Consider the following 14,510-nt stretch of genomic DNA (forward strand, 5'->3'; position numbering starts at 1 on the left):
CTTCTTCTCTCAAATTTAGGCTGACAAATTCTGACAGGTCACCCATTTTTCCCTAAAAATGTGTTCGGACCTGCGATTCAGCGTCGCAGAATGGCAAATCCGGCCATTCATCTCGAATTTGGCCACTAACATTGCGGGAACGCATTTGCGTGCCAATTTGGCACGTACGGACGACGCATTCCCGCCTGCTTCCGGTGGGTCAACTTTGACGAAATCGGGCCCAAAGTGTTTGACGGTGACTCACAAGTGACGACGTTGCGCGTGATGGCGTTTCCACGCGGGCGTCCGTTGACGATGGGCTGAACACTGTAAGTGTACTGAGTTCCGGGAATCAAACCGGTGACATGAAGGCGTCCTGTGTCCGAGGTCCTGTGTCTTGGCGACTCTCCTTGCTGGCTGGGCAGCACCGACAGCTGGAAAGAAGATCAGATCAGCAAATGAGAAAAGCACACCAAAGACGTGACATCATCACGCTAAGCCTCTCGTAAAGACGTTGGGCTTTTGGCGGAGATTTCAGGGTGAACTTCATTTGACCTTCTCGGAATATTCGAATGTGCACCGCTCGATGCTTTGGTATCTTTTGCTCTCTACTAAGGAGTTGAATAGCAAAATTCAGAATGAAACCAAAAGTGAAAAGTGTCCTCGTCTGTTATGTGACGTGCGAACCAAAATGTCAACAAAGACAAAAAAATCCATCAAATAATCCATTTTCACGTCGCGAGCTTGCTGTGGCCGCTACCTTGTAGCTAAACCTGCGGACAGGCACCCAGGTGATGATGATGGAGGTATCGGTGACTTCGGTGTTGAAAGCAGGCGCATTTCCCATCTGGGGCGCTGGAAAAAAAAACAAAAAAGAACATGACGATTAGCAAACTGCAGTGAAGTGGATGCGGGGCTGGCAAGTGTGTTCTCACGCAAGCTAGATTGTGCAATCGTTCACAAAGCCGACTTGAGACTGTGATCAGTTCTGAGCCAGGAGCGCCGTGATCCTCAAGCGGATCAGCGCTTTGAAAAATACATTGCTGGCCTTGTCACACTTGAGCGCCGTCTTGGTCTTGAGAAGACATTTTCAAGGTTTTTGGTCTTGCCTTTTTATGGACAGAATTTCTAGTTGCAGTCGAGGCAATGAGGGGTCCGGTTTGGTGACCCCCGTGTTGCGTGATACAAGCGGCCGAAATGAGCTTCCTCCGCAGCGTGTCCGTTCTCTCCCTTCGAGATAGTTTGAGAAGCTCGGCCATCCGAGAGGGACTCCGCGTCGGGCCGCTGCGCCTCCACGTTGAGAGGAGCCAGCAGCTGAGGTGGCTCGGGCATCCGATCAGGACGCCTCCCTGGTGAGGTATTCTGGGCATGTGACACCGGTCGATGTCGACCCAGGACACGCTAGAGGGACGAAAAGTCTCCCGGCTGGCCTGGGAACGCCTCGGGATCCCTCCGTAGGAGCTGGAAGATGTGGCTTGGGGGGAGGGAAGTCTGGGCTTCCCTGCCGAAGCCGCTGCTGCCGCCGTGACTCGACCCCCCAAAAAAAAGTTTGGGTCTTGCCTTGGAGAGTTCTGGTCTTCAGAACAACATTCGTGTAAATGTCCCCTTCTCACCTCGTGTACTCACCTGTGGTCAAATGCGTGGTGATCGGCTCACTCAGCACACTGTCCAGCTCGGAATGCAGAGCGGCCGTATAATCCGTTTCGGGACGCAAATTCCTCAGAGCGTATTGGGTGACCCCGCCAGGAATTCTCTTCTCGACAGGGCTGGAGCCCTGGATGCTCAAGAAGAGACGATAGCCAGACACCAGAGCGCGGGGAGCTTCCCAAATGACCAGAGCGCTGTCTGGGCCGATGTCGGTGAACTGCACGTCGGTGGGAGCGTCCGGTTCTGGAGGACAACACAAAGTAAGACTTCCGACTTTGAAAGTTGCAAAATCTTTCAACCCTCCTCAGAACAAGACGTACTGGTAAACATCTCTCCCACGAGCGGCTCGCTCTCCACGCCCCCGTTAACGGCGTAGACGTAGAAGCGGTACCGAGTGCCTGGCTGCAGGTGGGTGATATCGGCGTAGGCGTTGGGCGAGACCGGCAACTGGAGGGGTCTGATCTCGGTGCCATCGGGCCCGACGGGGGAAAAGGTGACTCTGTAACCCGTCACCTCGCTGGGGGGCCCGTTCCACGTGATGGTGATCTTCACATCGGAGACCTCGTAAAACTGCAGGTCGGTGGGGGCGGCCACCTCCTCTGTGGCACAGAATCAATGAGCACGCGTGAAGTGACCAACGAGACAATCTGGCGTCGAGTCGCCAGATCTCTCCACGTGCGTTCTAATCAGTGGTGGGCCGTCAAGGCCTTTTCTGCTGGCCCGACATCATCGAGAAAAAAAAGATCACATCATATTACATCCTAGTGTCGAGTTTTAATCCAATCAGAATTCAGCCAGTTAGGAGGACTTTGCTGAAGGCCTTCGTGTGAAATGCACGGCCCGCCGCCGATTCGAAAAAATATCACGCAAGCTGTTTGAACATGACCAATAAAAAGAATCCATCTTGAGTTCCTCGTCCTCTCTTTGGTGTGGCAATTATCGGCAAAATTCTGCAAGTCATAGTCGTGACATTTGTGTTTTGGAATTACTAGTCAAATGCAAAATGTTGTGACGTATTTTATATTCACCTCAGGAGGAAAAAATTAAGAGACGGCTGCAAAATTGTCATGCCACCAAACGCAAGTGTGTGTGTGATTTTCCTTTTGGAACGCCGGTAAAAACTTACGATTCGTGTTCCCGATTAAAGAGACGACACAAGAGAAATGTTCTTCAACAAACAATTTCCAGCATCTGGTTTTGCTTTTAAAACCAGATCAACAGTTTTTTTCGCTTGCAGCCGCAGATGTGATAAGGACTGATAGACGGTGTTTCTTGGCGCGTGTCGGTTGTGCTCGCATTCTTATCTCCTAATCTGTGCTTGGGTCCGTTTCAAAGAGCACCGTGAATCACACGGAGGTCATTCAGGGGCCGCCATGTGCTCAAATGGTAAAAAAAAAAAACACAAAACAAAACCCATCACGACAGCTTCCATCTTCACTGGCCAAACATACCGGGTTGAGAAGATCCAGTCGTCTGGACCTGGACAAAAACAGGCTCACTCTCCTGGTTCTCCTCGACGGCAAAGATGCTGATGTTGTAGAGCACGCCGGGAAGAAGGTCGACCAGGGTCACCGAGGTCACCGAGTCGGGCAGGTTGAGCTCAGTGCTGCTGCCCTCCACGGAAGGCGTGTAGACCACACGGTACCCTGAAAGTCAACGGCCAGACACGTCACGTTTGGATGACCTTCCACATAAGAGGGCCAACACAATCATTTGGTTGCTCACCAGTAATTGGAGCTTGAGGTCTGGACCACCTGATGCGGATCGACGTCTCCCCCACGTCATCGACAGCAGACTGAGCAGGAGTGTCAGGAGCTGGAATGAAAAAAAAGGAAGACGGGAGGAACCTTCTTTTGAATTGCTCTTATTCTGAAAGTAATGGCTGAGAAAAAGCAGAGCGGCGCAAGCTTTGTCACGTCTTGTAAAAGTTACGTTTGTTTTGGTTTTTGTTTTTTTAGTCATCTTAATTGACTTACATTATGTACAGCAGGACAAGAAGGAGTGTGGGAGGAGGAGGTCCACTATATAGTCGCAAAATATTCACCCCAAAAAATTGGGATTTTTTTTTTTCCAAGATTTGGGAGACCATCCAATATCTGATAAGCTTCTCCTCACGACGAATGCGGGCGTGCTGGAGCCTCCCAACTAACTTTGGGTAGTAGGCGGGGTCGCACCCTGAACTCCTGAACTGGTCGCCAGCCAATCGCAGGGTAGCACACAAAGACAAACACCTCGGGGCAATTTAGAGCATCCAATAAACCTGCCAGGCATGTTCTTGGAATGTGGGAGGAAAGCGGAGTACCCGGAGGAAAGCCACGCAGGCACGAGGAGAACATGCAAACTCCATACAGGAAGGCCGGAGCCGGAATCGAACCCAAGACCTCTGCACTGTCAGGCCATCGCGCTAACCAGTCGCCCACCGTGCCGCCAGATTTGGGATATTTTCAGAAAATTCTGAATAATTCTGTCGAGTTTTGTTTTTGTTGCGATTTTGAAGTTGGCGAAGTTTCAATTGGTCAAGAAATGTGGGTAGAGAAGTTAAAAGTCAACATTCATTTGCAAAAGTAAATTTCAAATTTCCCCATTTAGGGACTAATAAAGGACATCTTTATCTTTATCTTTAAGAATGAGGAATATTAAAAAAAAAAATGTGGGAATTTTGGAGAATGGGAAAATCACTGATTCAGGTCATAGCCCCGTCTCATAGAAAAGTAGTGCTTTGCCGCCATCTCTGGGCATCTGTAGGTAATTATAAACCTTTTACGAGAGGGATTTCCACTGCGCGAGGCTTACTTTATCTCAGTTTTCACGAGTTCCTGTGAAAAACCAGGACGAATGCGATTAGAAAATAGATTTCTTTGCGCTAACCGGTCGTTTGGGAGGTGGACAGGATGAGGGTGGCATCGCCGTCGTCTGGAAGCTCAAAGACGTTGACGTTGTATCTGCGCCCTGGCAGAAGGTTACCGATGGTGACAGAGCTGGATGTTCGCGGAAGGTCTGAAACAGAGAAAGGTCAAGTTACGGGTTGACCCCATCAACATTTGCGCAACGCCGTTCTTTGGATTTACCCAAGACTTGCCGCTGGGCACCCTCCTCGCTGAGCTCATATTCCACCCTGAAGCCGGAGATGGTGGCTGAGGCCGAAGTCCAGGACACGACAAAACTGTTTGAGGTGATTTCCGTCACAGATTCCGAGGTGTCGACCAGCGGCGGAGGCTTGTTGGTCTCGCCCTCGGACGTTTCCACTTGAGGGGAGAAGGGATATTGTTCCGTTATGTAACCTTCTCAAATCGTGGGGGGTGCGATACGACGCTGAGGGGGGGCATGCTTCCTTTTCCTGCCGTACTGCAGTCAAGTGTAATTGCACCTCCACTCCAGTAGTTGGCAGTGGCGCTCTCCTCGCCCATTGTGCGCAGCGAGTATTAACTCGACGGTGTAGGTTTGTTTTGCAACAAAAATGCGTTTATTTGTAATTGCAGCAGAGCATGGGTGGGGAGGAGGCGCGATTTGTTTTCTTGCTGGCGTAACGGAAAACAATTGAGAAGCACTCTACTTATTTTTATTCCATATCATCGATATCCACTTTGAGCTCCGCGTACGAATATTCTCTTTGTCTTCACCGGTAAGACAATTCCGCGCACGAGTAGGATGCCGATGTCTTCCTGGTTTTTCACTCCGACCAATTTTCGACCATTTCATCCTATTTCTGAACTCAAATAGGACAACTTTGGGACACATGTAGGACAACTACAAGACAACTATGTGTCACTAGTGATCCAAAACGATCAAAATAGCAAAGGCATCACTTTTGATCGAGCTTTTGTGGTCGAGTTGCAGGTGTGAGTTGATAGCGGGGCAACTTTTGAAAAGGTGTCGTTTTTACTCACGAGAACCATGCGTGGTGGTGAAATCGAAACGCGTGACCTCGCGTTGGCCGTAGCGCAAAATGCTGATCAGCTGACCCTCATAGGTGACGCCTGGACGCAGACCTGAGATGGTGTAGGAGTTGAGGTGACCGGGAACCACCACCTCCTTCCAGGGGCTACGGGAATTTTTCTAGAAACAACACAGATGAGATGACATGAGTGACGATCACTTTTTTTTCCCAGTAGAGTGAACAGATGTGAAAAATCCAAATCATCGACTCACAATCTTCCATTTGAGGATGTATTGCGTGATCTGAACCGATGAGGGCGGGTTCCACTGGATGGGGTGCGAGTCGGGCTGTTTGCCCGCCTCCGTGATGATGACCTGGACGGGCCTGTGGCCACCTGGAAAGTTGCAGCCAGACTGGATGAGCGAAAGAAGAAGCCGGGGGCCACATCCGGCACGTTCGCGTGATGGTGTTACAGAAGTGCGGCGGCGGGTCGGCGTGGGTGAAAGATGACTTTTGGGATCACCAAAGCGTCGGCACGCAAACATTCTCGCGGTGTGACCTCACACCTAAGTACTATTTATCTGCCCACCATTATTGGCAAATAGATCTCTTTCATTGGTGCCGGTAAGACCGCGACAAAAATATTTAGTTCTGGCCGAACCTTCGGATGAGAGCTCCAGCTAAGTACGACATATTTTTTGACGATGAGCAGGCGTGGAGTAGGATATATTGTTGCCCACCTTGGAAATTCTGCTGGGGTTCACACCTCATTTCTCCAATCCCGTTGCCGTAGCAATAACAGCGATAGTGGACGCCGTGGATGACTTTGTCCCATGACTCTCCAATTTGATAGAACGCCCTCGTCTGTGGCTCCTGACACTGATCTGTTCAAGGAGACGAGAATGACGTGGGTGAAGTCGGTTCACTCGCCAAATAACGTCGCATGAAAAAACTCCAAACACCAAATTGTACACACCGGCTCGGCATTCACGCCTGAGACCTCCTAAACAAGTCAAGAAAATGACTCATTTTGGATGGTGACTTTTGGAGCTTCACTTTTAAACATGAACTCATTCACTACCAGCCGAGTTAAAAAAAAAGATTGTTAGTTAGCTAGCCCCAAAATGGGGTGTCGCAATTAACAGAAGGGATAGGTGTAGTTATATAAATTCTCACAAGAGAAGGTGATGCCGCAAAGAAGCACTGATGCTTAACAAAAAAAAAAGATTTTTGACGTCTTTATCCGTCAATGGCAGTGAATGAGTTAACAGCGAGTGAGCTAGCTAATGGGCTAGCTGCTGAGCTAGCTAATGAGCTAGTGCCTCTCATCGCACCACGGAATCCCCCTTGCCATTCCAGTGGGATCTATCTCAACCACTGGAGGCTTTAAGTGGATATATTTTGTGAATGTGAACGCATAAAAAAAAAAGTTCTTCAAGGCCCACCGCATTCAAGTGCAGAGGCAACGGCTTCATTAATCCATCTTTTTTTTTTTTTCAATCATCCAAATTTGTCAGGGTTGTTCACATCACTCTTCTGTGTGTTGTGTCAAATATTTTTGTATTCATTTTCACGTTAAGCCTCGACACTTATGAACCGATGCTCCGCAAATGGTGATTTAGCTCCACGGAGGCTAAGAACTTACCAATAGCATCACACTTCCAACGTCCGCGTCCTTGTCCGTAGCAGGTACAGTTCATCATGTAGCCCTCATCGTGGCGCTTGGAGAACTCTTGGTTGACGTCGTAGGTCAAGCCCTCCACTATGCACTGATCTGGATGCACAAAAGATCACGCGGTTGACAGACGACACAACCGGCGAGCATCGTGACCTCTTGTGGCTCGCACCTCGCAGCTGTGAGTGAGCGATACAATTCCACTCCCCGCGACCGTTGCCGGTGCACGTGCACTCCATCATGTGCCCCATGACGTCATGCCGTTTGTCCCATTTGTCACCGACGCGGTGCATGACGCCGTCGTTAGTCGTGCACACCTCCTCGTGGGCTGCGCACAAAAATAAGAACAAAAAGTTCCAGCGCGCGCACACGTGCTCGTGACTATTGATTTGTTTCTGAGTTCAGATGGGTCCAGCAAATACTCAAAAACACGCAAACTAAGTCCACAACAGTTCCTGGATTTCACCCGCATCCATCGTCTACAAGTCGCCCAAATAATGAACCCGCCGGGCTCTCCATGTTGCCCATTAGTTCCCATCTTGCTTTCTTTTTCTTTTGAAGCATTTCGATTTGTTATGCAAATGCAATGAAATCCCACAAGGGTCAGATTTTGCCATTTCCAACTGTAAATGTCAAGTTGTCCAAATTGAAGCATGTTTTTGTCAAATAGCTTTTATTCTAGAATTTCTTGCATGCATTTTTCTACCAGTGCAATGGTGAAGAATTATGTACGACTGTAATTTAAGAAGTGGAAGATCTCTCGGCTGGTTGCAGAATTTGAAAATGTACATCGGTTGCACATGAGTGGAATGCGGTTGTCATTTTAGAGGAGAGAGGAAAAAAAAACATTTCAAATTAAAGGGGAAGTAAGGCAAAGGATTTCTGTTCCGTCTAAATCGAGTCTTCTGATGAAAACGCATTTTGCTGCTTCATGCATATCATATTCAATCAAAGCAATAATCATCCGAATATGTTTCCACTCGTGGGGCGGCGTAGAAAATATTGTTGTCGAGAACGTTTTTCACTTTAATTCAATTCAAAGAACCATTTTTTTTTTTTATGATAACTGCCTGATTGTAATTGTGAATATGAGCACGACCAAAGAAATCGTTTGTCGGCGCAGCCCTCCTGCGTGCAAGTCGCTCTTCCATTTTCTCACCGGCCATGGGGCAGAATCCAAAGTGTTGATCGGCATCGTAGTTGTACGTGGTTCCGCACCACTTCATGCTATCGCGACGGCCGTCGGATGTGCAGTCCGTGTAGTTGCGGCCGCTGTACAGATACGGGAAGTGGCAAAGAGCGCCGTTGGAGTTTCCGCCTCGCGTGGCCACAATGGCTGGGAAAGAAGCGGAGGAAACCATGCGACTTTACATCCCGTTCATTTTTCACGCCCGACGGCCATTTTGTCGGCGGCCGAGAAGGTCCGACAGGCCGAATGGAAAGAACTCTTTGGGCCACTTTTGTCTCGAGAGTCGACGTGCTTATCTCAAAAGATCCGCCATTTTTCTTACCATTCTTCTCGGTGCAGTAAGAGTAAAGTTGGTCTCGCTCGTAGTCTGAGGTGGTGGAACACCAGAGTTGGCCGTCCGTGCGTCCGTCCGTGGTGCACGAGTAGTAGGTCTTGCCCATGAAAACAAACGGGAAGACGCATGGGCGGCCATCGGAGTTGCCGCTGTACACCTGGTGACGGGCCTCTGCACGCAACAACAAGTTCAATTTGCTCTCGAGTGATGCTTTTCAAACCTCCGTCAAACTATTCTCATTCCTTCGCAATTTCTTTTCTTTTTCCATTCTTTCCATTTTGCAAATGACATCACGGAGCGTCAAGGGGCCCACGGAGGCTCAGGACCAATCACGGCTCACTTATTTCCTGGTTTTGGTGGTGTGGCGTTTGCAAGCTGAGTCTTGAGCGGCTCCGATGTCATTCGTTCCCAGTCGTCAATTGTGAATTTTTTTCATTTCAAAGCCCGAATGACGGAGCGATGCTTGCCAACCGGACTCACCCCACTCCTCACAGCTGACGCCATTTCCCAGACAAGTGCAAAGCATCTGCTTGCTGCCCTGGCTTCTGAGCCAACGCTGCCCGTCGTAGTAGGTGGCGCCGGAGTCGGTGCGGCAGGTTCCTTCCGCGGGGGGCTCTGGCTGCAGCTGAGGATGGAGGGGGCTCACCAACACCGAACCGGTGCCTGTTGAAAAAAAAAAACCCCAACAAAGTCATGCGCTCATCTTGTAGCGTGGCCGCGCGTGCTTTTCCTTTGTCACCTTGGCCGGCGTTGTGGCGCTCGCACTTCCACTCTCCGCGGCCGTTTCCCAAACACAAGCACTGCAGCGCGTGCCCGCCGGCGTCATTCTTTGACCACGTGTCGCCGATGCGGTAGGACCTTCGGGTGTCCTGGTCATTGCAACGGTCTGGGCGGAGAGTCGGAGTGGTCGGAACGCGCTCGGAAAAGATGAGCAAAAGTGTGCGCGTGGATCGGCTTACTCCTGGAAGTGCACGTGATTCGGCCGTTTCCCTCGCCCAGGCAAGTGCAGTCCAGCATCATCCAGCCTTGGTAGGGTTTCTCCCACGTCTCCCCCACCACATATGACGAGGCGGCATTGTTGTCATAGCAACGCTCAGCTGGGTAGACAAGCAAGCAGGTATGCAAAACATGTCCGTGTACTCGTATACACGTTGACCTTACTAGCGAGACAATTTAGTGCGCCAATAGAAGGACTCGTGCATCCTAACAAGTGGCGGGCGGTCAAGGCCATCAAGGCCTTCTCTGCTGGCCGATCAAAACCAAGAAATCAAGATCCTGTTCTTCACATTGATGTCATATTATATCCCGGTGTTGAATTTTTAGGAGAAACAAGTCACTAGTTGACAGGTGCGTGCCACTAGAACATGATAACACTACTAGTTAACATCTAGCGCTTCACTAGCCATACTAGTGGTGTGCACTTTTGCCTCACTTGTGCTACTAGTACGCCAAAGTTGAATGTTCAAATGTTCAATCCAAATTTTAGGATTTGGGAGACTTGGCTATGAAATCCAAACTATCACGAGCACGCCAATAATTATGAGATCATTGCCGTGACACACTCTTTGTTTGACTGGCCCGTTGGATATTTGCAGCGCTATTAAACACAAGTTGGCGTTGGGAGCGCGTAACTGCGCGATGCAACTCGTAGCGAAAAAAAAAAACCTGACCCACCCACAGGCTTGCAGGTCCATTCTCCTTTGCCATTTCCGAGACACACACACTCCAGCATGTAGTCGGCGGTGTCGTGAGGCCTCTGCCAGGTGTCCCCGATTTTGTAAGACCTTCCACCTTCATGGCAGCGATCTGCGAACGGCAACATGAAAAGTTCATTCGGCAGGTCGAGAGAATTTCCGCCTGCGAGTGCTGCTCTTCCGCAGCTTGTATGTGTTGATGCTGCGCTAAATGAGCAGCAGTCGTTGCGAGCTTGATAATAGATCACCGATGGTGTCGCGCTACGCTAGCACTGGCCTGACTTGTGTGTTCAGCTCCCACTTAGCGTCGGTGCGAATGGTGGTCGTCTGTGTCGCTCTTCGCCCTGTGCGAGACTGGTAAGCAGTCCGTGGACTGTGTTGGACTCCGCCTTTCGTTCAAATGTTCCGCTCGTGTTCATATGCGTTAGCCCACCTTCGGGCTTTCACTTTGTATTTCAGCATAAAGATCGCCGACTTTTGTGAGATGAACTATATGGTTTGGTTGACCATTTGGAAATGTCCATTTTCTATATGGAATCATTTATATGATGGTCTCCCATTTTTTGGAAAGGGAGAGCACTTTATAAAGTGTCTTTTAATAAGTTCAAATTTGGGAGTGGGAAAACAACAATTAACAATTTGATATACTCTATAGATCACAAATTTTCACTTGTCATGGATGGGTGTGGCTCTGGAACGTATCCCCCGGAGTCCCTGAACGCTCAGGTTCGATAACGCCAATGCAAAGCAAATACATTCCGTGACGACTGAAAGTGCCAACATTAAATAAATAAATACACCATGAAATGTTTAATTCATTTCATTTGTTAATTAAATGTGCAATTAAATACATAAATGTGTCATTAATTAAATTACCAATGATTACATGTCCAAAAAATCTATATAATTATATAAATAATTCTTTCAGTTTTTAAATAAATTATTTCTGTTTTTAATTCATTATTTATCAATTTAATTCATTATTCCTGTATTCAATTATTTTATGTCCCTGCGTTGCAGTGTTTCATGAATTAATTTCACCTGTCAAACTCGCCCATCAAAGTTAGTGGGCGGGGCTAAACGCCTTGACTTGATGAGCGGCCCAACCAATCAGACAAATTAAATTAATTCATGAAACACTGCAACGCAGGACCATGAATTCATTAATTAAACACATAAATAAGTAATTACATAATTAATTTATTAAATACAGAAGTAATTATATATACGAGAGAGAGAGAGATAGATAGATATGTTTTTTAACATATAATCATTGGTAATTAAATTAATTACACATTTATTTATTTCTTTCCATATTTAATTAATTAATGTCCATTTTCATTCAAGATTTCACGGTGTATTTATTTATTGAATTTTGGCACCGAACTGAACAAGTCAGTGTTGATCAAATAAAAGTCTCGAGCATATTTTCAGTCACTCACTCGCGATGGTACAGCTGATCTTGCCTCGACCGGATCCAAGGCAAGTGCAGTCCCACATCATTCCGTCCTTTGGTCTCTCGTAGGTTTCACCGACTTGGTATGTCCGGTCATTGTACTTATCATAACAAGACTCCTCCACTAATAAAAGTAAAAAGGAAACACGACATAATTACAAAAAGAGTGCTCGGATAGGCTGCCCTTCCACCAATTTCTCCCGCATTATTATGCACTCAACTTGAAGAAACGTGTTCATGTCAAAAGCAAAGTAGTAACGAATGCAATCATTATCAGAAAAAAAAATAAAAACAACTTTTCACTGACCTTCAGGCTTAGTTTTGCACTTGATGCCTTGCGCGCCATTGCAGGTGCATACGAGTGTGCTGCCCCGGTAAGGTTTCTCCCACTGTTCGTTGACTCTGAAGGAGCGACCGTTTTCCTCGCAGCCAACTACGGTACAGAGCATAAAAACGCTTCATGGTCACATCATTATTGGGCGAACGTTCAAGATGATATTCAATAATGTTCCCACACTACAAGAAAACTGATTTAGTTCAACCTTTCGTGGTTGAACTTTGCCGCTTGTTTGAGATTTGAGGGAAATTTACACAAAATATTCCACTTACACTTCATACTGAGGGCTGTTTACAAAATAAAGATCCACCTCGAAGGCCATTTATTCAATATCCTACCTAGACAGTCACCATAAGGTCCATGTACTAGTGTGCTCTTTGTTCAAACGATTAAGACGATTCGGTGCACGAGTAGAACAGCTGTCCACAACTATTCCACAACCGGTGTTACTTTTGGCCAACTGGTACTTGACTAATAAACTATTGCACTGCACTAATACCACCACAAGGCCCAACTAGTAGGTAGTGTCCCACACTAGTAGCCACCAAGACTCGAATCGTCGCACTAAAATGTCCAGTAGTAGTTTTGCCTCACAATAGTAACATATAGTTGGACTATATGTGCAGAGGGGAAAAAAAATACTAGATCACCCGCGGCTAAATTGTTCTAATAATGCACTGAATTGTCGCATTACAGGACAAACAGAGTGCAGATTTCAACAAATGCGTATTGCGAGTACGCAGAAATATATCAGTTGTAAAAGGATCGGTGTCGTATAGGACAGTGCTGCTCAATTCTTTTCATTCACGCCCCCCCTGGTAAGAAGAAAACAATTCGCCTCCCCACCCCGGCACACACTCCACCGCAACTAGAAATAAACGCATTTTCGTTGAAAACAAACCGACACCGTAGAGTTCATACTTGCTGCGCACAATGAGAGCGACACTGCCAACGACTGGAGCGGAGGTGCAATTACACTTTATTGTAGTACGGAGAGTCACACGCACCCCCCTCAGCTGCACCGCGCCCCTTAGTGGAGGGGCGACCCACTGTTTGAGAAGAACTGGTATAGGACACTGATTTGGCGGACAAAGCTCCCGAGTACGTACGTGGACCTTGAACTGGAAATCAAGCATACTGAATAAATGCTCAAATTGCGTTTTACAGACTCCTTCGTGGTGACAGTCTCAGAATGTTGTCGTAAACTGCTAAACTACAAGCACCATTTTGTCAAACTACCGTCTATCAACTAAATGTGAGAAAAAGGCACGCTCTAGAAATAAATGCAGTGGAAGTAAAACACCGTTGTGCAAAAACAATAAAAGACCACGACACTCAAATTAAAAGGGTGATTCCTAAACTTCAATATTAAAATAATGTCTAAAAGTTGCTGCGCTGAAGAAAGTGAAAAGAAAAATGCTCGCACAAACCTGCGCTGACAGCGTCTGTGTCGTGGAAATCAGGATACACCTGATACTGTCCACTCTGTCTTTTATTCTTCGGCACGCAATGGACCACGGTGCTCCACGCGCACACGCACGCGCACATCGCCACCACAACCTTCGTGAGCGGGACCCCGGACATTTTTCGCCAACAAAAAAGAAAGAAGTGAAAAGAAGGAGAAGAAGAAGATCAACAAAAGACGAGCTCAGATGCTGAGATGTGTTCGTGGGTTTTGTTGGACCCACTGGCGTGCAGCCGGTGCGCAAGGCTGACGAGTCCGAAGCGCACAGCTTATATGAGGCCGGCCGCGCTCGTGTGATGCAACTTGCTGGTCAGCAGGAGGCGGAGGGAGATGGCCTTCACTTTTTTTCCCTTTTCAACAAAGGAGAAAACAAACAAGAACAGCGGTGGCAAACGTGTGCAAGAACAGTTCTTGTAAAAAAAAAAAAAAAAAAGAGAGAGAGGAAAGACAGATAAAATGTCTGGCAAAAGAGGAGGCTACTTATTCCACTTTTGTACAAAAACATGTTTCAAAAAAGTGCAGCATTGTAATCAAGTATTTGTACTTTGCTACCGCATGAAAATGAAGAGGTTGAGCAAATGGACTGGATAGAAGCTCAGTAATTAAAAATATTTGGCACAAAGAGCATTGCAGGTCAATGTTGTCAATTTTTAGTATCATCACTACAGAATCTATCCCCACAAATGTATCTTTGAAAACAATATCAGTAAACGTTAACAAGACGAATGACATCAACACAAATTGTGTTTTTATTAATAACAGCAATAATATATTTGAATACATATTTTATCCCCAAAAATATGAAGCTTAGATAACGCACGGTTTGTGTTCCTGCCCAGTAAAATCGAGAGCATATT

The 14,510-nt window shown here is 47.3% G+C and overlaps 1 protein-coding gene across 4 annotated transcripts in view; it reads right to left on the reverse strand.

Moving 5' to 3' along the window:
- fn1b (fibronectin 1b) overlaps positions 1-13,914 on the reverse strand; it is a 29,162-nt gene extending 15,248 nt beyond the window's left edge. For 3 of the 4 annotated variants that reach the window (XM_088295826.1, XM_088295824.1, XM_088295823.1), the window contains exons 1-22: positions 13,619-13,914; positions 12,159-12,284; positions 11,838-11,975; positions 10,376-10,507; positions 9,661-9,798; positions 9,441-9,587; positions 9,182-9,364; positions 8,690-8,872; positions 8,338-8,514; positions 7,351-7,506; positions 7,149-7,277; positions 6,244-6,387; positions 5,776-5,897; positions 5,514-5,682; positions 4,695-4,871; positions 4,495-4,623; positions 3,352-3,441; positions 3,078-3,272; positions 1,947-2,225; positions 1,606-1,869; positions 740-834; positions 245-413 (exon numbers count right to left, since the gene is read on the reverse strand). In XM_088295826.1, coding sequence (XP_088151952.1) covers positions 245-413; positions 740-834; positions 1,606-1,869; positions 1,947-2,225; positions 3,078-3,272; positions 3,352-3,441; positions 4,495-4,623; positions 4,695-4,871; positions 5,514-5,682; positions 5,776-5,897; positions 6,244-6,387; positions 7,149-7,277; positions 7,351-7,506; positions 8,338-8,514; positions 8,690-8,872; positions 9,182-9,364; positions 9,441-9,587; positions 9,661-9,798; positions 10,376-10,507; positions 11,838-11,975; positions 12,159-12,284; positions 13,619-13,772 — 3,496 coding nt within the window. In that variant the 5' untranslated portion in view covers positions 13,773-13,914. Of the gene's footprint in view, positions 1-244; positions 414-739; positions 835-1,605; positions 1,870-1,946; positions 2,226-3,077; positions 3,273-3,351; positions 3,442-4,494; positions 4,624-4,694; positions 4,872-5,513; positions 5,683-5,775; positions 5,898-6,243; positions 6,388-7,148; positions 7,278-7,350; positions 7,507-8,337; positions 8,515-8,689; positions 8,873-9,181; positions 9,365-9,440; positions 9,588-9,660; positions 9,799-10,375; positions 10,508-11,837; positions 11,976-12,158; positions 12,285-12,460; positions 12,976-13,618 lie in introns of those variants that run through there. The other variant, XM_088295825.1, reaches the window with a different exon arrangement.
- Between the last annotated feature and the right edge of the window lie 596 nt (positions 13,915-14,510).

This window comes from Idiotropiscis lumnitzeri, chromosome 5, assembly GCF_059441095.1.
Source record: "Idiotropiscis lumnitzeri isolate Australia: NSW breed Sydney's pygmy pipehorse chromosome 5, RoL_Ilum_1.0, whole genome shotgun sequence".
In the NCBI taxonomy this organism is placed as follows: Eukaryota; Metazoa; Chordata; class Actinopteri; order Syngnathiformes; family Syngnathidae; genus Idiotropiscis; species Idiotropiscis lumnitzeri.